The sequence below is a fragment of the Electrophorus electricus genome, chromosome 2 (genome assembly GCF_013358815.1).
Source record: "Electrophorus electricus isolate fEleEle1 chromosome 2, fEleEle1.pri, whole genome shotgun sequence".
Lineage (NCBI taxonomy): Eukaryota > Metazoa > Chordata > Actinopteri > Gymnotiformes > Gymnotidae > Electrophorus > Electrophorus electricus.
The window spans coordinates 3531499-3554948 of record NC_049536.1 but is presented as its reverse complement, the minus strand read 5'-3'; the positions used below and the strand labels follow the sequence as shown (position 1 = coordinate 3554948).

The 23450-nt window shown below is 41.1% G+C and overlaps 3 protein-coding genes across 6 annotated transcripts in view; 1 reads left to right on the top strand and 2 right to left on the bottom strand.

Annotated features, from left to right (window-relative positions):
- The window catches only part of ces2b (carboxylesterase 2b), a 12486-nt gene extending 12120 nt beyond the window's left edge, over positions 1–366 (bottom strand). The window contains exon 1 of the mRNA XM_027027744.2: positions 236–366. Within this exon, the coding sequence (XP_026883545.2) occupies positions 236–305 (70 nt within the window). The 5' untranslated portion in view covers positions 306–366. The remainder of the gene's footprint in view (positions 1–235) is intronic.
- A 1265-nt stretch (positions 367–1631) lies between these two features.
- LOC113588523 (cytosolic 5'-nucleotidase 1B) lies at positions 1632–6182 on the top strand. 3 transcript variants are annotated; one of them, XM_027027733.2, is made up of 6 exons: positions 1632–1726; positions 3895–4011; positions 4089–4224; positions 4323–4445; positions 4682–4845; positions 5569–6182. In XM_027027733.2, exons 2-6 carry the CDS (start codon positions 3913–3915, stop codon positions 5845–5847), a joined length of 801 nt encoding a protein of 266 aa, XP_026883534.2. In that variant the 5' UTR covers positions 1632–1726; positions 3895–3912; the 3' UTR covers positions 5848–6182. The 3 variants fall into 3 exon arrangements, with proteins under 3 accessions (XP_026883534.2, XP_026883533.2, XP_026883536.2); XM_027027732.2 differs by having other exon boundaries at positions 1632–1877; XM_027027735.2 differs by lacking the exon at positions 4323–4445 and having other exon boundaries at positions 1632–1877.
- A 136-nt stretch (positions 6183–6318) lies between these two features.
- Positions 6319–22169, bottom strand: LOC113588522 (ras association domain-containing protein 8). 2 transcript variants are annotated; one of them, XM_027027730.2, is made up of 5 exons: positions 21880–22169; positions 11850–12023; positions 9924–10891; positions 8942–9086; positions 6319–7783 (listed from the first exon to the last, which is right to left on the bottom strand). In XM_027027730.2, the coding sequence occupies exons 2-5, from the start codon at positions 11950–11952 to the stop codon at positions 7662–7664; spliced, it is 1338 nt and encodes a 445-aa protein (XP_026883531.2). In that variant the 5' UTR covers positions 11953–12023; positions 21880–22169; the 3' UTR covers positions 6319–7661. The 2 variants fall into 2 exon arrangements, with proteins under 2 accessions (XP_026883531.2, XP_026883532.2); XM_027027731.2 differs by lacking the exon at positions 8942–9086 and having other exon boundaries at positions 7676–7783.
- Between the last annotated feature and the right edge of the window lie 1281 nt (positions 22170–23450).

The following is a 23450-nucleotide window of genomic DNA, read 5'->3' as shown; positions in this document are numbered from 1 at the left end:
TTTTATAGTGCAGTTTTCTGTTAAAAGTTCGCTGTAGTAGATTTATAACCTATTTATATGTCGGGAGTATAGATCTTTGAAGTTTGGCAGAATGTACATTTTATTTTGGTATATCCTAATTTACAAAGACAACACACATGTGTTACATATTACCACCTATAACAACCAATATATAAAACGCAAATGCAATCTGAGGGAGAAGTGTTCCATCTAGTTGATATTATGTCCCTCTCACCATCGTTTCCTCTCGCTGGGATTAGGTTTGCTCCAATCAAACTACACAAAATCAAAGCGACTCTCCCCATTGCCTTGCTGCCCTTGAGTGAATATGTCTTGCTGCAGTTTGTGGCGTTTTATGCGTTACACCTTACGTTACATAATAAGGGTTGTGTGTACAATGCAAACTTTGCCTTAGAAACAAGAGGGAATTTCGCAACAGAAATTTTGCGCGATAACGTTTATATTTCAAAGTAAAAGCTTTTATTTCTAATGTGGACTATACGCCAAATAATGAAACACGAAATATGCAAAAGGCAAATAACCAGAATACAATAAAGAATATACGTAGAACTTTCTATAAAAAAAAAATGTAATTAGCATATAATCAGTTACAGAAAATGTGCGATATTTGGGGTAATGATGCTATGGACTACAGACATTAATTAATAGAGGTAAATGTAGTCCGTCAGTCATAATGTACGAAGTTGCAGAATACAGACTCCACAGACTACTTCCTGGCCGGTTTTACGATACTGTGTAACTGAAGGTCAATTCACAAACCGCGTCCAGAGATGATGCCATCTCCTTGAGTATAAGAGAATAAGTTCTGCTTAAGACGAAGTGGCGAACGAGGTTGAAGTTAGTGACTTATTCGCAAAACTGACCTTTTTAAGTAAATGTTGGAGACCAGTATTTACATTTCTTCTTGAGCTAAATTTAAAAACATTTGCTTTTAAATGTAGGCTTAGTTAAGTATAAAAGTAGAAACTTCTTTAAGTCATTGCACTTAATACAATTTTGATGGAAATATTTTATTATGGAGAACTGGCTTCTGCTCTAATATTTCACACATATCTGTGCGACAGGTCTAAAGCTCCCGCGGACTGCCGGACTCTTTGACGCTTAAAGGTCTCCTTCTAGCTTCTACATTTACTTTGATACATTTTAGAAAATCCAGTTTGCTCCCACTTCAGCGTACTGAGTATCACTGCAGAAAGTGATGGAAAAACCAAAATACTTCACTTTGAAATATAGGCCTAGATATGTTAAAATAAACAAAAATTGTCTAGAATAGAAATACTTGCAAATACTTGCAATAATGCAAGCCTTCATAAGGCCTCGGTGTGGGAACAACCATTAAACAAAGACATTTATTTATTTTATTTTTTTTTGAGAATACAAATAACTTCTTTACATAAAGCTAATATAATGCATTGCCCATGATGTCTATTTAAAAAGGTCCAGATAAACAAAAACAAAACCATATCAAACTTCAAAAAAGCTCTTTGGTGGAGGAACTTCCAGTGTGCAGTTCCTCTGCTTGCGGCGCTACTCCACTTCGGTAGGTGGCGCTAAGCGCACGGTTTAGGACAGCGTCCCGGTGGCGGAAGTCTTTAATAGGCTAACGTTAGCTCACCTTGGCTAACTTACTGTTGTTGTATTGACACTAAAGTATCATACCCAAATAAAGAAGTTTGTAATGTGAGCCATATGAAGCACACCACTAGTGAGCTTTATTCTCTGTTGTCTTTGGTCTGTGATTAATTTTAGTAGAGGATTTTAGCTAGCTAGGTTTGTTTTTGTTTACCCTTGAGTTCTGTAGTTATCAGCCGTCTGTGAAAATGGATCCGAAAGTAACTAGCGCGCAGATTGAAAAGGTGAAACTATACGTTTTAGAATGTATTTTAATTAGCTCACACTTACTAGCTATATATTGTTTTGCTACCTATTTGCAGACAGCAAGTTAACAGGTTAGTTTGCTAGCGTTAGTTGTCTTACCCAGATAAAGTGACGCTGTGTATTATAGCGAAATTGTAAGTCGGATCATTGTGTTTGTATTTGTGTGTGCAGGATGGTTCTGCGTTAGTGATGTCTGTGTGTTTGTGTGTGCAGGATGGTTCAGCGTTAGTGATGTCTGTGTGTTTGTGTGTGCAGGATGGTTCAGCGTTAGTGATGTCTGTGTGTTTGTGTGTGCAGGATGGTTCTGCGTTAGTGATGTCTGTGTGTTTGTGTGTGCAGGATGGTTCTGCGTTAGTGATGTCTGTGTGTTTGTGTGTGCAGGATGGTTCTGCGTTAGTGATGTCTGTGTGTTTGTGTGTGCAGGATGGTTCTGCGTTAGTGATGTCTGTGTGTTTGTGTGTGCAGGATGGTTCTGCGTTAGTGATGTCTGTGTGTTTGTGTGTGCAGGATGGTTCTGCGTTAGTGATGTCTGTGTGTTTGTGTGTGCAGGATGGTTCTGCGTTAGTGATGTCTGTGTGTTTGTGTGTGCAGGATGGTTCAGCGTTAGTGATGTCTGTGTGTTTGTGTGTGCAGGATGGTTCAGCGTTAGTGATGTCTGTGTGTTTGTGTGTGCAGGATGGTTCAGCGTTAGTGATGTCTGTGTGTTTGTGTGTGCAGGATGGTTCAGCGTTAGTGATGTCTGTGTGTTTGTGTGTGCAGGATGGCTCTGCGTTAGTGATGTCTGTGTGTTTGTGTGTGCAGGATGGTTCTGCGTTAGTGATGTCTGTGTGTTTGTGTGTGCAGGATGGCTCTGCGTTAGTGATGTCTGTGTGTTTGTGTGTGCAGGATGGTTCTGCGTTAGTGATGTCTGTGTGTTTGTGTGTGCAGGATGGCTCTGCGTTAGTGATGTCTGTGTGTTTGTGTGTGCAGGATGGTTCTGCGTTAGTGATGTCTGTGTGTTTGTGTGTGCAGGATGGTTCTGCGTTAGTGATGTCTGTGTGTTTGTGTGTGCAGGATGGTTCTGCGTTAGTGATGTCTGTGTGTTTGTGTGTGCAGGATGGTTCAGCGTTAGTGATGTCTGTGTGTTTGTGTGTGCAGGATGGTTCAGCGTTAGTGATGTCTGTGTGTTTGTGTGTGCAGGATGGTTCAGCGTTAGTGATGTCTGTGTGTTTGTGTGTGCAGGATGGTTCAGCGTTAGTGATGTTTGTGTGTTTGTGTGTGCAGGATGGCTCTGCGTTAGTGATGTCTGTGTGTTTGTGTGTGCAGGATGGTTCTGCGTTAGTGATGTCTGTGTGTTTGTGTGTGCAGGATGGCTCTGCGTTAGTGATGTCTGTGTGTTTGTGTGTGCAGGATGGTTCTGCGTTAGTGATGTTTGTGTGTTTGTGTGTGCAGGATGGCTCTGCGTTAGTGATGTCTGTGTGTTTGTGTGTGCAGGATGGTTCAGCGTTAGTGATGTCTGTGTGTTTGTGTGTGCAGGATGGTTCTGCGTTAGTGATGTCTGTGTGTTTGTGTGTGCAGGATGGCTCTGCGTTAGTGATGTCTGTGTGTTTGTGTGTGCAGGATGGCTCTGCGTTAGTGATGTCTGTGTGTTTGTGTGTGCAGGATGGTTCTGCGTTAGTGATGTCTGTGTGTTTGTGTGTGCAGGATGGTTCTGCGTTAGTGATGTCTGTGTGTTTGTGTGTGCAGGATGGTTCAGCGTTAGTGATGTTTGTGTGTTTGTGTGTGCAGGATGGCTCTGCGTTAGTGATGTCTGTGTGTTTGTGTGTGCAGGATGGTTCTGTGTTAGTGATGTTTGTGTGTTTGTGTGTGCAGGATGGCTCTGCGTTAGTGATGTTTGTGTGTGCAGGATGGCTCTGCGTTAGTGATGTTTGTGTGTGCAGGATGGCTCTGCGTTAGTGATGTTTGTGTGTGCAGGATGGCTCTGCGTTAGTGATGTCTGTGTGTTTGTGTGTGCAGGATGGCTCTGCGTTAGTGATGGCCGTGTCGTGCCACGGCATGTTTGACCTGGACAGCTGCAACGTACAGCCGGATTCCTGTGCATTACCCAAAGGCGCGGCCTTCGCCTTTATCAAGGTATGACATGCCGCCCTTGTTTCAAATATCCGCTGAAAATCAACCTCGTTATTCTCTTGCATTGCTCTTTCCAACAGGCAGTACAAACTGTCAATCAGAGACTCTTAGGGCTGAGTGAAAAAAACAAGACGTTATTGTTTGAAGTGGTCCTGCTTGGAAAAGACTGTGAAGAACACATCAAATTAAACATATTCGATAGCGCAAAACATTATGGTAAGATGTACCTAGGTTATGACTATGGTTAAGATGATGAATAACAGTTTGCTTCTTAAACTTTATATTTGTATGTATATTTGTTTCTCCCTAAGCAGGTCTGGAAATTGACAAATTTTACTTTTGCTCCAGCGATAACTTAATAGGGACTCTACAAGCAAACCATATAAACTTGTTCCTCTCACCAGATAAAGATGATGTTTATAGTGTCCTTAAAGCAGGTAATGTTTTTCAAAAGAAAAAAAAAAAAAAAAGTGCACACTTTCTGTATTGACATCAGTGCATGTAAAATCAGTTTTTCAGATGGTTTTTGTGTCTTGGTTATTTAAGAACATTCTATATATATATATATATATATAGAGAGAGAGAGAGAGAGAGAGAGAGAGAGAGAGAGAGACTATGCTTATGGTGCTTGAGGAATCACACTTGCATGCACACACGTGTTTGGCATGGCCAGGTGTTCCTGCTGCTTTGCTGTACCAGCAAGCAGAGCAGCAGGCCATAAATCGGCTGAAGGTGCTTTTCTCCGGTGATCTCATTGGCCTTTCCGCTGACTCCATGGTCTGTCTTAAGGATCGTGGGTTCACCGATGTCCACATACAGAACTTCAAAGCAGCAAAGGTACAGCATATACACGCACACCCACGCTAGGTATATTATGCCAGAAAATGTGTTGAAGTTTCAGAGTAAGAAAGAAGGTTATTCAAGGAAATTGTCAATATAACAGCACTTTATATGACACTTTAATGAAGGATGTGCTGCATAACTGGATACACAATGTGAGTCCATATTGTTCGCTGCAAACATTTTACCACTTTTTCCCCACAATTTTTCATAACATTTTTAATGAGGTTGTTTATCTATTTGCAATAGAATTCTTATCAACAATAGTCATTAATATATAAATATGTTAAGCAAATGTTACATCACATACAAAGCAATTCCTTAGGACGACACTCATGCCAGATATAGGGCTGGTTTTCCTTTCGGACTAAATTGCAGTGCCCCTGGTGGATCACCATTAAAAATCCTTCATACTCTAGACTTTACCTTAGTTTGGGTTTGAGAAACCGTTCCATGCAGCAGAAACTGAGCACTGAAACGAACAGGTGATTCAGATCTTCCCAAAGTGCCAACCAACAGAAAACTCTAGTTTAACATACAGTTCTAAAATGTTACAAAAATGCATCAGTTTATATTTTGGAACACACTACAATACATTTCACTTTCCAACTGTGAATGAAGATTTGCATATTCACACAGCCTATGAGAGATTCTGTTATCTGCAGTAAATTGTTTGGCCAAATCCAGCTTGTGTCATTGCACCGTTTCCTCCATGTACAGGAATGCTTAAGAGAGTTTGTGGTTCGGATCGGTGAGATGAAGAGGATGTTTGGGCACGAAGGCAGCCCTCTGCACACCAGCCTCATGACGGTGTGGGGGTCCAGGGACGTGTGCGCCTCAGCCCTGAAGACGCTCCGAGGCTGGGGTCTGGATGTAGACGAGGCCTTCTGCCTGGCTGGGGCCACGTGCGGCCCCATCCTAGCCCTGCTTCAGCCACACATAGTGTGGGACAATGGACTGCATAATCTGAAAGGAGTCGCTCCTCTCCTGAGCAGTTAGGAGGGAGTTCGGTGAGGGATTTGCCTTCTATGTAATTACTCCATGTGAAGCAGATGCTAGCTTGGTTTTCAAGTTACAATTTGCAGAATGAATGTTTGGTGTGAAAAGATTCTTAGAAACTTGATCGTTACCTCCACTATTTTTTAATGTTTAAATATAGTGCAATAAAGCAAAATGAAGAGCTGTATAAACCTATTGCATATTAGTTGCTTTACCAATTCATAAAATATAGAAAATATAGGGTTTCAAAGAGGGGAAAATGTTAAAGAAATTCTGTAAAATTTGGCTGCACAAGTACACAAAATAAATGCAGCAATGAGCACAAGGCAACAGTGGCTGTGTTTGAAGTTGCTTCCTGTTTGTTACTTTGTGCATCATTTCAGGCACCACTTGTTGGAGTTTAAATGGATACTTTGATTCAGCGTATGGTTCACTACATTTACAGCATGTGATTGATAGTTATAGACTATACAGATTAATGCATTTTATTAAAATGGCACCAAGGATCACTGGACCTTTCTTTCTTTACATACAAGTTCATAAAACGTAACATTGTCATTTTAAGATCATCTTATGCTAGCATAACCATGTATATGCTAAATGCCGGAAGCTAGCTTGTGTAACTGGTTGCTCCCAAAAGCCTACTACTGTTTTACAATTACATCATACAATGAATATTCAGCAAGTAAATAAGTGAGTGAATTCAAACGCAACCATTTATAAGTAATGTAAAAGACTTCAGTTCACTGTATCGCCATGTAACACACACACACACACGAGCAGACTTGGGGGCTCCCAATGGATCAGATCACATTAATGCTTAAATTTTAGCTTTAAGGCACTAGTAACAAATATAACAGCCACACAGCTGTCACCGGATAATTTGGTAGACCCTAATGTTTGATCTGTGTGGTACATGTAATACTGCAGAGTTTAATACTTCAAACATGCAAAATGCTTACACATGGCAGTCTTCTTGCATAAGACTGTAAGGTTTAAAAGAGCAAACATGATACAAATCATATAGCCACAGACAGGCCTATTGTTAACTGCAACCATGCACTTACACATTTTTGGTAGCCATATGAGCAGGAATCTTTGGCTCAATATCAGAAAAAAAAAAAGTTAAACATGGTACACAATGAAGTGTAGTGACTGTGGCGAGCCCAGCATATACTCTTATGTAAAGAAAGAAAAGGTGCACATGGGAACATCTCTCCGTGGCTGAACTAACAACTTTACAAAAATATTTTCACATTTCTGAAATGACATCTCTAATCCGCAATCCTTCCTAATACACCTGCTGCCTCGTAGTCAGAACAACTGCTCACACGTGAAAATAACCTTTACTCAGTTTGCCAACTGTGGGTATGTCATTAACCTTGCAATAAAGACCTGCAAGTGATGGGAGATGCTGCAGACAGCAGATGATTCTGGTGTTGAGGTATATTTACAGTTTACCATAGTGAGAAATTGTCCCATACTGTATCTACCAACAGGGTCATTAGCTGGTCTCTGAAGACCTGCAAATGATGTCAGATGCTGAAGACAGCAGATAATTGTGGTGTTGAGGTATATTTACAGTTTACCGTAGTGAAAAAAGTGTCCAGTCTTGCAAAGTACTCCATCTACCAACCTTAACCAGCAATTCACTTTCTCTGAGTGCCTTTCAAATAACTTGTGGTGCAATGCTCCGCATAATTATACTGTCAAACATTTCCCTTAAAAAACAACCCCCCCCAAAGAAATAACCAGGTGGTGGGGCAGGACAGAGAGGTGAGCTATGTGGAACTGTTAGAGGCAGGTGGTTGTCCTTAGACATAGATGCCCTCGGGGTTGAAGGTGGAAGCAGTGGGGCTATGGAGCATGCGCAGATTAACCCCCACTGTGTTAGATGGAACAGGCCGCTTCAGCGAACCAGTCAGAGCTGCAACATCTGGGAGGAACAAGAAAAACTTGCATTGTGCATTCCGTTACGCAATGGCAGCTGTTTTTTCTGCCAAAGACAGCACCCTAGTGTGAAGTTCACCTTAGGGTGAAATTCACCCTCAACAGTTTCAATACTGTGAAACTTTACGCAGAAATAGGCAGAGAGGTTTCACACACACACACACACACACACACACACACACGTATATATGTGTACATACGCGTACGTGTATACATGTATGTGTACACACACACACACACACACACGCACACACACACACACACACACACACACACACTCATACACACAAGTATGTAGTTTGTTTATTTTGCATCATACTCCATTAGGTGCTCTTAATGAATCACATCATGTCAACAATGGCATGAATGGGGAAACAATGTGGTTGAAAGATAAACAAGCTCCTGATTACTGCAAGCTGCTTGAATAAATTACTTTGCAAGTCTTGAGGTAGCCTACGTTATCCAAAAAAAATTCTCCAGTTCAGTTGTATTGGTACTATTATTGCACACTTGGTCAGTCTGAACCTGATTTTTAGTAGCATCAGAGCCATGGGTCTTTAGAGCTCTGGTGCACTCACGCTTTTAATGCAGACTGCTCAAGACTGGGGACTGGGTATCTCCAGTGTGAAAAAGTAGCTGGCAGCTAAAGATAAAGTAAGTGGCGGTGGTCTGCCCGTCTCCTGGCAGCCGTTGCCAGAGGAACCAGCATTGAACAGAAGTAGTGGGTGGAACACATGTAGCTCTCAGCGGTGGGCCTAAATGGCTTTTAGCAGTGTGAGGTGGGTGAAGGAGAGCGGTGATTTAAACACTACATTACTACGCAAGACGGGTGTCATTTCTTTGGGTACCCTTTGCCATTTTTGGACAATTCCATGGTATTACCTAGCTTAATTAAGGCTGAAAAAAGCAACAATTGACTGGCATTGCATCATGACTGAACCCTTAAAGACAGTGTGACGTCTGAGGACTTTAAACACATTAACGAACTGGAACAATATAATACATCAACTCACTGACAGCTGTCCACAGAGTCAAATAACTCGTCTTTTTGCCAACATTAGCAATTGGCAGTTTGTGGAAAAATCGGCTGTTGACAAATCTACGAGCCGAGGTATGGTTGTATACGTGTGGAACGAAGATGCACCTGTATTGTGAGGCGTGGGGCTGGCCTCGCCTTCACTGGGCTCTACGGGCAACACGGTGACTTTAGTGCCGGTCTGCTGGATGAACCGCTGCAGGTTTACCTGCCTCAGTTCTTTGGTCAGCTGCTCCAGCTCGTACTGACTCTCCTGGAGAAAAATGCACAAGGCCTTAAATGTGCTCAGCTATGGGTTCTTGGGTTACGGCAATGGCTGTTGAACTGATTTCTAGATATTTCTAGAGTGTTGCTGATACTGAGGCCTTGTCTACACGTACAAATGTATTTTCGGTCCATACGTAGATGCCATTTTGTGTCACTGAAAACTAACCTGTTGCAAACCTCTTTTCAGGTTGAATTTAAAAACGCTGTTTACAGTGTTGTCATGTAGTCAGGGAAAACAGCTTTGTCTTGTAACATCAAGTATGTGCTGTTATCACCTTTGTTTACTTGAGGCATTATTGTTTAGTGGCTCACATCGCCAAAATAGTTCTGGTTCTAACATTGCTAAGACGACTTGTTACATGTAGAGTTATTCTGTACAGTTATTCTGTTCTAGTGTGACCCTGAGAAACGCCATTATCAGACCACACAGGGGCATAGGTTTCATATGAGCAGGAATTACTGGGTTGGGCACATCCCCACCTTTAAAAACTACGCCTATGCAACTATATGATTCGCCTCGTGTGCAATGTTGTTAGCCTATTGGTTTTAAGGCTTCCGACTGGCTAACATGCTCTTGGCAATGTGTTTTTGCTTGTGTGGACGCGATAAAAAAAAAAAAAAAACTCTTTTCTTTTCTTTTTTTAAAAAGAGAAGAAACCCTGTTTTAAAAGATCCCCATGTAGGTGTGGACTAGGGTTGGCACCAATTTTGACAATAGACACAGGTTTTTGCATGTCAGCTTTTAAACCAAATTGGTCAAACATATAAAGCCTAATAAATTTTGTTTTAATTAGCAGCATTAACATTTTTTTGCACAACCTACCTGTAATCTCCTGCTTGTCTGGCTGAGTGATCTGTCCACAGCCCTGCTGCTACTGTCCAGCTGGGCCGTGTGCTGTGCCTGGGCCTTGAGCTCAGCCTTCACTCTCTGCAGCCTGGCCTTCACCTCCCCTTCGCTCACCTTCTGGGTCTCCCTCACCTCCTTCTGCAAGCGCTGGGCTACCAGGCCGGCCTCGACGCCCTGCAGGCAGGCCAGCCGCTGATCCAGTTCGGCCTCGCACGCACGCAGCCGGGAACACAGCTCCTGCAGCCTTTCCTCCAGCTGCCTCTCGCTCTCGCGCTCAATCTGAAGCTCGCTGGCCCAGAACTCCTCCTCCTCCACCTCCACTTGGTTTCTCCGCACCTGCTGCTCCAGGTGTGCCACCTCCTCGGTCACGGTCACCCAGGAGTCCTCAGCGGCGTCGCCGTCCTGCCCCTTCTCGGCCCACGCCTGCAGCTCTGCCTCACGCTCCTCCGCCCTGTGCCCCAGGACGGCCAGCGTGTCTCTCTGCAGCCTCACCAGACGGCTCAGGTCCTCCAGGTGGCCCCTAGTCAGACGCGGGGACGTGGGCAGGCTGTGGTGCCCGTTATTTACCAGGAGCACGCGGCGCTTGGTGCCAGCGTCGCTGAGCCTGCTGCCGCTCAGGATGTCCCTGAGGCTGCGTGGACCCCCAGTGAAGGTGAGAGACTTGCGGCGTGGTTCCCGCCGGCGGAGCGAGTGTTCTCCCGGAGCCCGGAGCTTGGCCATGATGGGAAGGCTCTGTCGATGTAGGCCGCGCTCTGGGCCCAAGTGGGACAACCTCTCAGACGGGGGGCGCTCTGTGAGAGAGGGACCTGTCCGGTGGAGAATGAACTGTACGTCGCCGGCATACTGACCCCAAGTGTTCAGTGAGGCCACGGGGCTCTCAAGAGGAGCCAAGTGTCGCTCGGTGTCTCTCCATTTCTCGATCAGCGTATATCGCCCGGTGCGACCTGCGTGTGTAGAGGGTGAACAGTCAATTATATTCACAGTTTCGGTTTGCCTTCAGTTTCACCAGGCTTCAACTTTCCATTTTTCCCTTAATGGAGACAATCTGGTAGTTATCAAAGCTGAATAGTAATTAAAAAGCTTAATTAATAAATATGCAGTTAAAAAGTTACAAATTAAATGTTTTATGTAATAACTTAAAGGAAACGGGTACTATAGTGAAGACTTCAGGGCTCTTGCCGCTTCTTGCCCTTTTTTTGGGATGATGACTCAGAGTTTCCATTTCACCAGGCGCTTTTTGAACCTCAGTCCATTTCTAGCCAAAGCATGTGCAGGGGGTATGTTTGTGTGTGTGTGTGTGTGTGTGTGTGTTCGTGTGTGTGTGTGTGTGCGCGCGCGTGTTGGGGGGACCTACAGATTACACCAGCATTTTAACATCAGAAATAGCCTGAAAATGACGTCAGTGAGAAGTTTAAATCAGAAATTGTTTTGGGTCTTTCTGGTTATGCCATCAGTCTAAACCTCTGTTCTTTCTTGAAGATATTTTTCCCCCTCAAACCAAGTATCATTTTTGAGATACAATTTGAAAATATATTTGAAACAACATATATGGTGACCTTGGACAGCTTCTGAAGTTGAACTGCCAGCACAGACATATGACTGACTTTTAGTAAATAATAGAAGGGTGTACTTGATCAGCCTGGAAGCCAGACAGTTTAACCCTCTTGGGTCCAATGGGGAAATTCCTTGTTGTTTGTAATTGATATAATACTTAATACACAGAAATGCATTTACTCTTCTTATTACTGTGGTATTAAGGAGTGATTTTTGGAGTGCTGGTAGTATGGAAAAGGTTTAAGTATGAGACACTACAGCATCTGCATTAGCAATCTAGTTACCATCATCTAATAGCTCAGTATAACCTGCACAGAAGCGCTTCTTTTTCCGGGCCATGTTGCGTACCTATTGCCTGAGCCAGCGCTATGACCACTTCCTGACAGGTGGTGGCTTCCGTGACACCACAGACCACGCGCTGGACTCCATCCACCCAGACCTTCAGCTCCATCCTGGCTCGGGCAGTCAGGCACAGAGCCTGGAGCTCTGCACTCTCATTCCTCCAGCACGCTCTCGGCCAGTCTGTGAAAGCACACAGCCAGATCGGAGGGGTTATGCAACACGACCATAGAGCAGCAAAACATGGCAATGTACATGCTCAACACGTCCACGCGTCACTGTGGTGCTTTCTGAGTAATTCTTAATTATGGCTTTAAGGTTTTTGTCCCCCTGCGCAAACCACAATGCTTACATCACTGTACCAACAATACTGTTGCCTAAGAAAGAAAAAAAGTTTTTTGTTTTTTTTGAAAGAGATTGCTAATTTTTGCCTTCATTCAACATCCCAATTTTCTGTTTTAATCTTCCAATAGGGAGTTAGAGTATTGTGTTTTGATTAAAGTATGTACTTAGAAACATGATCTCCTCTACATGTCTCTTGTTAGCTGCTTTCTCGCTAAAACAAAAGCTCATTAAATGTGGGAAGAAAAAAAAAAAAAAAAGACCAAAACTCCATCTGGCCAAACACAATAGAAGTGTGATGTTGAGTCACTGATTCTCCCAATCAGGAAAGCTTCATAAGAGGAAACGCCTGCACTGCTAGCGGGAACCGTCTGTACTCTCGCACACTGGCAAGCTTCCTTCCTCAAAACTTCCCTCATGTTTAAAAAACAAAAGTGGCTCTTACAAACCCCCCCCACTTTTTGCAAGGCAACAAGCTTTTAGCTATCGTTACATGACAACTCAAACCAAACACATGGAGGCAAAAACCTCTAGTGACTTTATACAGTGCAGACTCAGAGATGAATTAGTGGTAGTTTTGGCTTGTGGTCATGGAGATAGCCTAGGGAGGGGAGGATGGGTGCAAACAGTTGGCCACATTGGATACGTCCTGGTGGGGATAGTGGGACCAGCTGGAGCCGACGTGCTTTGCCTCCCACTTACATGAGTATTTAAGCAAGGCGGACTGCAAACCGTGAGTCTGGCCAGCTTTCTGAGGCTGGGCATAAAATATACAGTCATGTGGGGGGGGGACGACGACCGTAAAACCTGAAACGATCCTTCATCTGCAACATTTTAAACAGGGTAATACGTATTGCAAAAATATATACGATCCCCTTGGATGTAGCCTATAGGTTACATTTAATGAGACAAGCTAAGGCTGAAGGGAACCATATGTCTACAAAGCTATTTTTGGATATCTGTACTAAACGCTTAATCAGAGCATACTGTTGATCCAATGCTAGTAATGAGCATATGATCTATGGCATAATTCAGGTCATATGGAGTTCACTTTTTTTTCTACAAACTTACAAACAGTAAATAAGTGCTCAGGAGAACTCCAGCACAATGTCAATGCTTTATTGTTTTAATGCTTTTAAATAAACCAGTACAAATTAAATGTCACATAAGCCACGGAGATGAACCAATTACAAAAAAAAAAAAAACAAAAAAAAAAAACACAACCACAAACAAAACAACGCTCATTTTAAATCACAAGTCAGCTAATCCTCTTCTAAAAGAATTAATGTGTCCATCGAGCAAGTTTCCTCTGATCGATGTCAATACAAACAAACATTCTTTTTATTCATTCATTATTTTGACAGTGTGAGGCTTTTAAATATTTGGCTCCCCAATTGGGACAAGGACAATTTGGTGCGGGTGTAGAGAAATACAAAATGGAAAAGCAGAATATTTCTGCAAGCCAAAGACCACAGAATGCGGCCATCATCATCCAGAAGCAGAACTACAGCTGAAAGTGACTACTTAGTTTGATTTCAATAAAACACAAAAAACCCAATTTAAATCCCTCTACAACACACACACACACTATATATATATATATATGAAGTAATTAATACAAAAGCATTTTGGAGATAGTGACTTAAGTATTTAGGTTCTCATGACTCTGTAGCAAAATGTTTGTGCACAGGGAAAAAAACAAAAAACAAACACAAAAAAACACAAACTGTGAGAAGCATACCAATCTGTGTTCTCACTTTGTAATGAGCCAACTCACCCGAATTCGTCTTTTATTTATCTATTAGTTCACTCTGGTAAAACACATCTTGACCAAAAGAAATAGTTTATTTTCTGAAATACTACAATGCATTTGATGTATGCATTTCATTTGGTTATTGCAAATAAATTAAAACTGAGAATATGTAAAATACAACCTCTGCAGGCTAATTTTGTGGTAGTCACTGTGAGAATCACTGAAACAACAACATTAAATAAAACAGGAGTGAATTGAATCTTCTACTGTTACAAGGATTCTTTATTTTGTACTAGATTTTATGCAGCGTGTTATTTTCAAAAGACCATAATTTTGAATGTATTCCAAAAGAATGTATTTTTGTGTTAATATTTCCTTCACTGGGGATCACTAAGGCTGTCCAACAGTGACGGCATGCTTCTTTTAAAACTTCACAGTGGCTGTGAGATCAGCACAGTCTTCTGCCTTTATACTGGTGAGCAGTGCTTTCAAGATATGAAACTGATACTGGGGTATTATCTCTGTAAAGCTGACCCATCAATAAATATACTATTCACAAGAATGCATTTTAAATGTTGTTTTCACGCACCACTGACAATTCAACATTATTTTCCCCTCTCTGCTTAAAGAAAAATAAAAGCCTTTACAGACATCTTCCTCTGAAGGACAGAAAACCCTTCCATACTTATTTTGATTCTCACATAAGCCTACATAAGCAGAGCAAGTGCTGACAACGTTAGTGTCCAGTGCCATATGGTCTCTGTCTTGGGTGCCGTGGATCCCCTCTAAGATCACTCTTTTCCAAGTATACATGTTGGCACAACCCAAGCCTATGAAAGAAAGCCAAAAAGAGCCACTGCATACAACATCCAATTGAAATGTTCTTCTGATTTTCCATGCCAAATGGTAATTAAAGGAATACTTCAGCACTCTGTAACTTAATCTTTTTGTACAGTAACTAAAGCATGTGGTTGATTACCACAAACAGTCATTTTGCTCTGAAGCATGTCATCAAATGACACTCTCTCGAGAGAGACCAGTGTAGCTCGCATGTTACCATTAGTAGCTCTAGCAGAAACATACCTAATATTCAGTCCACTGAGGTATGATGGGGGAGACAACGAAAGCATGTGAAGGTCTACAAGAGTATCAGTTCTGAAAAACACCAGTAGCTAGTGCAGCTGTCAGAGAAACTAAACTATGCTTCCTCATTCCTGTGCAGCAAAATATTTGCTGAAGCATTTGCACTCTGCATGCTATAGACAGGGTTCTTTGGTAGGCCACAAAGAAGTGTTGCTGTAGTCTAGACAAGTCGACCCTAAAGCATGTGTAACTTTTTTGCCATCAGCTGCGGAGAGAGGTCACGGACATACGATGCATTTCTCCTGTGAAAGAATGCATTGTATACAAATATTACACAGTCCTTAAAGCTAGGGTCACTATCCAAAGTAACTCAAGTTTTTTTTTTTTTTAAATCACATTTTTTTTAGTCTTCACATATAGGGACACTTAACTGCACCTTTAATTTGTTAAGATACTATAGCTTTATTGTTAAACATTTCTCAGGGTCACAAACGCTGAGGGCAACAAATCACAACCACTCGATCCTAGAGCTTGCAGAACTCTGACCACCAGACCACAGGTCAACTTGCTAGCATACGTTTATGCCTTCCAGAGTGACGGGTACCATCACACTGTTCCCTCCTTCAGTGGGTGATGTTTTCTGTTGCACGGCCTTCAGCCTGGCATGAAGTCCAGTATGAACCCCTGGTGAGGGGCATGGGTGTGACCTTTGAGGAAGGCGTGTGTGTTTGCGTGTGATACGTGAAGCTCACGTGTGCAATGGCTCTTTGCTAGAGTGGTCAGCACACGTTTCCCACCTACCAGCCATGGGTTCAAGACCTGGAGTGGCTGAGGTCCTTCGCTACACTCAGTTTTTATTCCTTAAACATGGAACTCAGTCTTGTATTTGTTTACCTACATAAAATTGTGAAATATCCATGATTTGATCTCTTCTAGACAGTTAAAGAAGCTCACAGAGCTTTGAGAGTCAGTAACTAGAGACATACTGTCTGCATAGTGATGGAAGGAAACAATCTATTTATTAATTGTCATGGATAAGTGAGGCATATATAAATTAAAGTAGAGCTTGTTCCAGGATCCAACCTGAGGGACTCCACAAAGGAAGACACTTAAATGAATGATTTCCCAGTACAACATGATACTCACTGCCACTCAAATAGAACGGAAACCAGTTTAGAACAGAGCTGGAGAGACCTGCCCGGTTTTGTAGTCAATGAAGTATATTGTGCTCAACTGCATCAAAAGCAGCACTACAAATTAAGTGAATAAATCAGCCCTAAAAATAAGATAAAAGTTCGATGCTACAAAAGCTGAGAGAGACAGTGTTTAAAGCGAATGTTGAAAAGCACATGGTGTTGGGCTCTGCTTCGCTTTGTTTAGTCCGTGCGGAGATCAGAGTCTATTAATACACCAAGGTGACAAGTCAGCTCTTTAGAGCAGAAGGCTTTCGAGTCCAAATGGACAACCAGTTTGTGCTGCTCATTAGCCTTCGCAAATACAAGTCAAAACACTTCAGTAAAATGCTTCATGATTAATTGATGAGGATACTGAAATGGTGCTTCTTGCCTCACTGTGGACTGGAAGGTCTACGAGGTGATCATAGGTAATGCAGTCCCTAATGGAAATCATTTTACTACAAACATGCTGCCTAATTCACTACATTTGTCATTTAAGAGCTCCGAAAGGCCATGGGGTTTATGCTTATTAGCCTGTCCATAGTGGGCAAGAAAGAATTTGGGGTTGTCTATGACGGTTAATGGAGCTTGAAAAGTAGACCTAAGATACATTAACTTTATTGATAAATGAGTTCACCGATTTTTCTAAATGTAGAAGAGGATTGTGCCTCTGCTTTCATGCAATTTCTTATTAATTTTAAAATGGTGGATGGGCTTCTTCACTAGGGTTTTAAAACTCCTGGACAGAGGCTTGGTTTTGAGTGGGATTATAGAATTAATGCCTTCATTAAGTCTCGAGGAAAAACATGAGTCAGAGGAAAAGACGTTTCCACCAAATATTGCTTTATAAAACTTTTCTTGTCAGTAATTTTGCCAGTGAGCCTCAATGAAATTTCAACATCCAAGTTATCAAAACATCTCGATATCTAAACCATGTGACGTAATCAGATTGAAGGTATGGCCATGTTTATGTATAGGCTCTGTAAACTGCTGTGTAAGATCACAGGAGTCCAGTGAAATTCTAAGATCTTTAGCAAGAGGATCTAGAGGTTTAATAAGGTGAATTTTAAAGTCCTCAGCAAGTTGTAAATCTATTAAATCCTGCACTTAAAACTCACCAAAAAGAAAATAAAGCCCCCTTCATATATTCAGAGTGAAATCAATCAACATTAGATCTCACTCTATCCTTCAGATTCACAGAAAGATGTGGAGAATTCCCAAAACAATTTCTGCATACAACTCAACATGCTATGAAACTGACAATAAGCATGAAGTCCTTATTAACCCTAGAAACTTGTGCATCATAGATAGAGGCTGTAAAGCAGATTTGCTGTCAGTAATCCATCCCCAGTGATGTTGGGGATAAAACCCATCTTTAAACGCCTCAGCAGCCTGTGCAAAAAGTGCACAATAAAGAATGTTCCTATTTCAGATCCACTTCACTGCAGCAACCCCGCCAGCAGACGCTGAAAAGCATCTCAAGGGATTGTGTGCTCTGTGCTAGAAGGTCTTCACGAGCCCATGACTCAATAGTCTCCACAGCACCATAACACACTCACACACAAAACTTTTCATATTTTCAGGGAGCCATGTTTTTAATGCATTTTCCATCAGTGAGTTAACCTTTTTGGTCAACATCCTAAGCCAAATTAGGGGGGGAAAGAAAATGCCTCAAACCGCTGATGCTTGACTCACAAAACAGTCATATGACATGCATCAGTATGACTATACACATCAATGACCAAACATCAGTGTGAATCTTCAGTGTACTGCAATAATTAATTCAGTTTGTTAGTCATTTTTCCAGCAGCCATTTTAACCATTTCATTTTTTAGCCTTATAATACTGTTTAGAGATGGAATTGTCCAAGACCTTCATTCATAATCTTAATAGATCATTACCCAATAGCTTTCAATCCTCTAATCTTAAGCAAACTTGAATCAATTATGACTGAGTACAACTTGAGCAATTGAGGGTTAAGGGTCTTGCTCAGGGGCCCCAACAGTGGCAACTTGGTAGTGGTGGGGTTTGAACCAGCAACCCTCTGATTACAAGTCAAGTACCTTAACCACTGATCCCAAGGTAGCAAGTAAGGCATCACTGAGGTGAAAGAAAAATGATTGACAAACTGTAAAACATGGCCTGGTGTGCACAAACAGCCCTCAGGTAGCACAAACTCAGAGAACGAGTAAAGATGGGGCAAGTCCTGCAGAATGTGAACTAACTGGAAGACAGAGTGTCTAAAGCTTTCCTATACAAACAAATCAGTATCTTAAAACTTTGATCAATTAATCAATGAACAAAATGCTTCCGATCTGTTATGAGCCATTATTTGTTTGTCTGTACGCACATGTGCGCACACACGAGGAAAATTTCCACACGTTTCTTTGTAGGCAAAAGCACCCATTCACAGTGTTCCTTTTTATGGACTGCTTTCATCGTCCCCTAGTCCCCTCTAAATAAGTGCACCTCTGTTTTCAAAAGGACAGAACGGACAAAGGAACTTCAACAGTCAAGAGGCTTAAATCATGACAGGAAATGGCAGAATTAAAAAGAAATGGCAACTTTGCTTGTCTCATAAGCGGGGAGCACTGACCCAAAGAAACAGAACGGAGCTTTGTGCATCAGCATTTGCTACTCCTTCTGCTGCCATTTGCAGCTGAACTGTAATTCTGTGTGTGCCTTCTCTAGCTGCCATGCTACATGTAATTACTAGCAATTTATGCACGCTGAAGTAATTGGTTGCAGGCCTCTTTTGAAAGGGATCCACTCACACACAAACAGCAAAAGCATTCTTTAAAAGCAAGAGGCTTCCTCTATATTGAAAAAGGGGCTAAACATGCAGGGTGATGAACTTGTCTGAATGTCAAATTTTGCCCTACGGGCATGAACTACCAAAAGAAACCCATAGAAGCAGAACTCAAAGTTACATGCTAAAATTGGTGTCAGTTTTCTGATTTTCCAGCAAGTTTAGCTACTGTTGAGAGATTGTACATGTTCAAAACCACAAGATATGGGCCTTGATTGTGCACCATAGACAAGGATAACATTGAGCCATGAACATTCCAAACTACTGTGCATACTCAGACATTACTAAGATAAGCACACTCACAAAGAGGGCCACTCAAGCTTGGATGTGGAATTCTGCTGTATGTACACCTTCATAGCTAAGAAAAAGTGTCAGAATAGTTGTGAATGGTCTTAATGACATCCGGGATTAACACTCGAGCAAGATTCAAGGTTGTCTATCTGATACATCATTCTGATATGCACAATTCTCCACAGTGGCTTACTCATCATCACGAGACACAAAAATATGCAAGAGAGAAACATGGAGTAGCAGACTGTATAAACTGAAGGGGAGTACAGAGCCTACTTGAAGACAGAATCATAAGAAAACATAAATGCACACATTTGTGTACAAGAGATTTCTGCACCTGATCTGGTAGAGTCACACAGCCAAATCCTAACAGATTAATTAAGCAATGCAAGTGTTCAGTTGCGTTCATTTATAGGACGTAAATAGTCTAGATGCTGTGGACTGAGAGAGTCCATTAAATATGAGCGAGCGAGAGAGAGAGAACAGCAGAGAGTCCTCCATCTGTCTCTTACAAATAAGTACCGTGTCTCTGAAGGCTGAGAGGAAAGAGGAAGGAGAACAGAAACAATGCTGTCAAACAATAGCCTAAAGGGTCTTGGATTCCAGAAAAAAGTTAGCAAAATAGACATCCAAGATATGTACTCACTGTGAAATCTCAAAATCTGGCACATAATTATAAATAAAAATTGGATCACCTCCCAAAAATATAGAGCAAGGCCACATTAGGCCACCTAATACTTTTCATTTATTCCATAATGGAGTACATGTGCACCGACATGTTTTATACAGCTGATAACATTCATCATTTACACAGTGATTATTTTGTTGCCCTTGGATGGACAGTTTGACCAAACGCTAAGCTTCAAAGTATGTCAGTATTTCTCAGATGTTTTAATAATGCCTATTCTTTCATCTCCAGGGCCCTGAAATCCATTTTTCTCCTGCAGAAAAAGAGTCAGATAATTTAGAGATTAAACACAAATCCAAGTACAAACTAGCAAACACTGGACCATACAAAGTTCAATTCACTGAACAGTCCGCTTCCAGAAACTTTGCAAGGCAAGGACAGCGTGCCTTCTGTGGCATTTGGCTGCAGAGCAACTAAAGCTGCCTTAGCTGTCGTAAGCCTTTCTCAGGAGTTTCTGGAGTCCCGTCTTGGCTGAGATGTTTTAATAAACTCAGGAATAACCTCCCCCCAGTCAGGAGGTCAGAACTGGCAGACTCGCTAACATCTGGATGGCACGTTGACTGGATATAGTACTGTCTTTGTTCTTTTGCCATGATTATGAACGGCAGGCTAGCTTTCAAGCGCAAGTCAAGAGGGAGAAAGTGCTATTGGTCAAGTGGCTAAAATTGTCCATATGGTTAATATTAATACTGTTTGATCTCATATCTTTTGTCACTCATGAAATTCTCATAAGCGCTCCTGTTTTTCTGAGTTCACTTTAGAATGCCCCAAACAAGGTACTTTTAAACTTGACATACATGATCTATTGTATACAACAATCTAGCATCAGTGTTTCTTTATAACACACAAAAGAAACCAAAATCTGGATTTGCAAGATTATTCTTAACATTTCTATAGTTAGTCAATTTAGGTAGTTCATATCTTAGCCTAACTCATTTCAGCCGTTTCAGTCAAAATGTTTTCTGAAATAAGATACCATATAAACTTATTATATACAATATATTGTATATACAATAAACAAGATGCTATGTGAAATAATAATGAACACTGAAAGTAATCAATAAGTTAAAAACCAATGAATTTAATTCTACTTGCAACAGAACAAAATAAGTCAAAATGTTAGTGATGAATAACTTAAAAACGTATTACAGATCAAAATCGAACAGACGCGAGGTTTAAATATGAAGCATATATCTAACGAATAAAGTTGGTGTCATCACACTAAAGTCAAGACAGCATTAATGCAAAGTTACAAATCCACCTAGTTCTCTTTGACATCAATACGCCATTAGATTTAAATTTTATTAGATTGCCGTTTTGTTTGCAGGCAGTCTACACCATCCCAAAGCCAAATCCATGCTGATGTTGGCGCTCCATTTTCCATATTTTGAAGGGTTAACACGAAATAAACAAGTGAAGCTGTTCTCCACTCCATAAATGACCCCGTTCTACCTATTTGCTAAAATAAAACTTCATCTACATCAGAATGCAACAGAGACTACACCTCACGGCCAAACTCACAAACCTGAACCAAAGTCACTTTAGTAAGAGCGCTCTGAAAGAAACCATTTAATCGCCACAAACGCTTTGCTAAAACATGCAAAGTCGGATAACTGTCGCTGAAATCAGCACGTTTTTAAAATAACTGACCGGGGATTTGCTTTATATTTACCTCATATTCAGGAGTCGATGAAACGCACAACCTGGCAAATCTCCTTCCCCACTCTTAGGTGGGATTAAGCAGATTTCAACTTATTAATAAAGCGTTTCAAACAGTGGCAATAGTATATATTCTTAATTACGTTACAGTTTAATCACTACAGTATGTCCCTCTATGTGCGAGGTACATTATCTCACGCATGAGTCTTTTTTTTTTTTTTTTTTAAAGGTCGTCTTACCTTTCTGCTGTAGCCCCAAGAAAGCAAGCAGGGTTGACTTTTACGCGCACGGAGCTACTTGGTGTGAAGTTTCTTCTGGAAATGTGCAGCAGCATGCAGAGTCCTGCTCATGTCCTCGCACAATGCTGTCCAAACCAACCTCTCCGAGCCAACGCGAAGACCTTCCTGCAGGAGCGGACTGGATGAAACGACAGGACTAACTACCGTGGCTCCCTTCCCGACACAAAGTTTCCATGCCGTGCTTACAGCGCGATAACACCCCGCCCGGCCAGCCCGTGGAGACCAGCCCCATCTCCCTTTATGAACGGTAATAACGCCGCAACGGCGCTGGGCCAGCGCAAAGCATTCTGGTTACTTTTAAAGCTACACTGCGTAACCCACCGCAGGGGGAAAAAGTTCATGCCAACTTTGAAATATGCTAGTTCTGGTTTAAAGTATGACTAGGCATGCGGTCATTTCTGAGCGTTTAACCATGTCTCATGAGCAGATCAGTCAAAAACGCATCTACAGGCATATGCTAAAAAAATCCGGTTTTCACCAGTCTCACCTATTACAGATAATGTCATCTTTATGCACTAAGGTCCCTTTCATGAATGATGTCATTTAAGACCTGCTTTACACTACATTATGAACATCATAGGCCACTTATTCAGTGTAATAGAAAACTGAGATTTACAGTGGCACTTGTATTGGTGGATCTGGTTCAGTCTACCCATTATTAAGAAAGACCAATAGTTATAAAATTAAAAGCCAAACAAACACACACAAACGAGAATTCTATGAAGTTTAAGAGAAGCACAACGAAGTGCCTTTTCAGCAGCTATGTTCAAATTAATGCATCTACTGACACCTTGTGCCTTAGGGGAGAAGTGTCCTCTTCAAATGACATACTACTAAATGGGACTAAACAACAAACAACTTATTTTGAATATTTCTTACTACAGTACACTGGAGTTGTATAGACATACATAGATACATACATAAATACACCATATATATATATGTATGTGTGTGTATGTAACTGTATGTATGTGTGTGTATGTAACTGTAAATATGTCAGTTGTAAGCTGGAACTGTACATTGTGTACATACATATATACATATCCATATATACATTGTACATTGTGTATATAAACATATTATACATATATTGTACATACATTGTTAATATATTATTATATACTATTATATATATTATATATTATTACATACATTGTTAATATATTTTTGTATATATATATATATATATATATATATATATATATATATATATATATATTTCCCTATGCACCCCTGCTTTTTTCCCCCCTCAGTTGGACAGAGCACTCTCAAACCATTTTACTGCGAAGTTACACTGTGTATGACTATGTATGTGATATATATATCCGTTATATTGATATATTTAGCCACTTCATTGTTGATGACGTGTGAACAGCAGACAAATGAGGAAATAAAAAGAAAGAACACAACAAAAACAATCAAACAAACATAGAATAGAGAATATTTATTAATAAATAGTGTATGAGGGAAAGATTGTGTGTGTATATGTGCGTGTTTATCTTTCCTTTTTA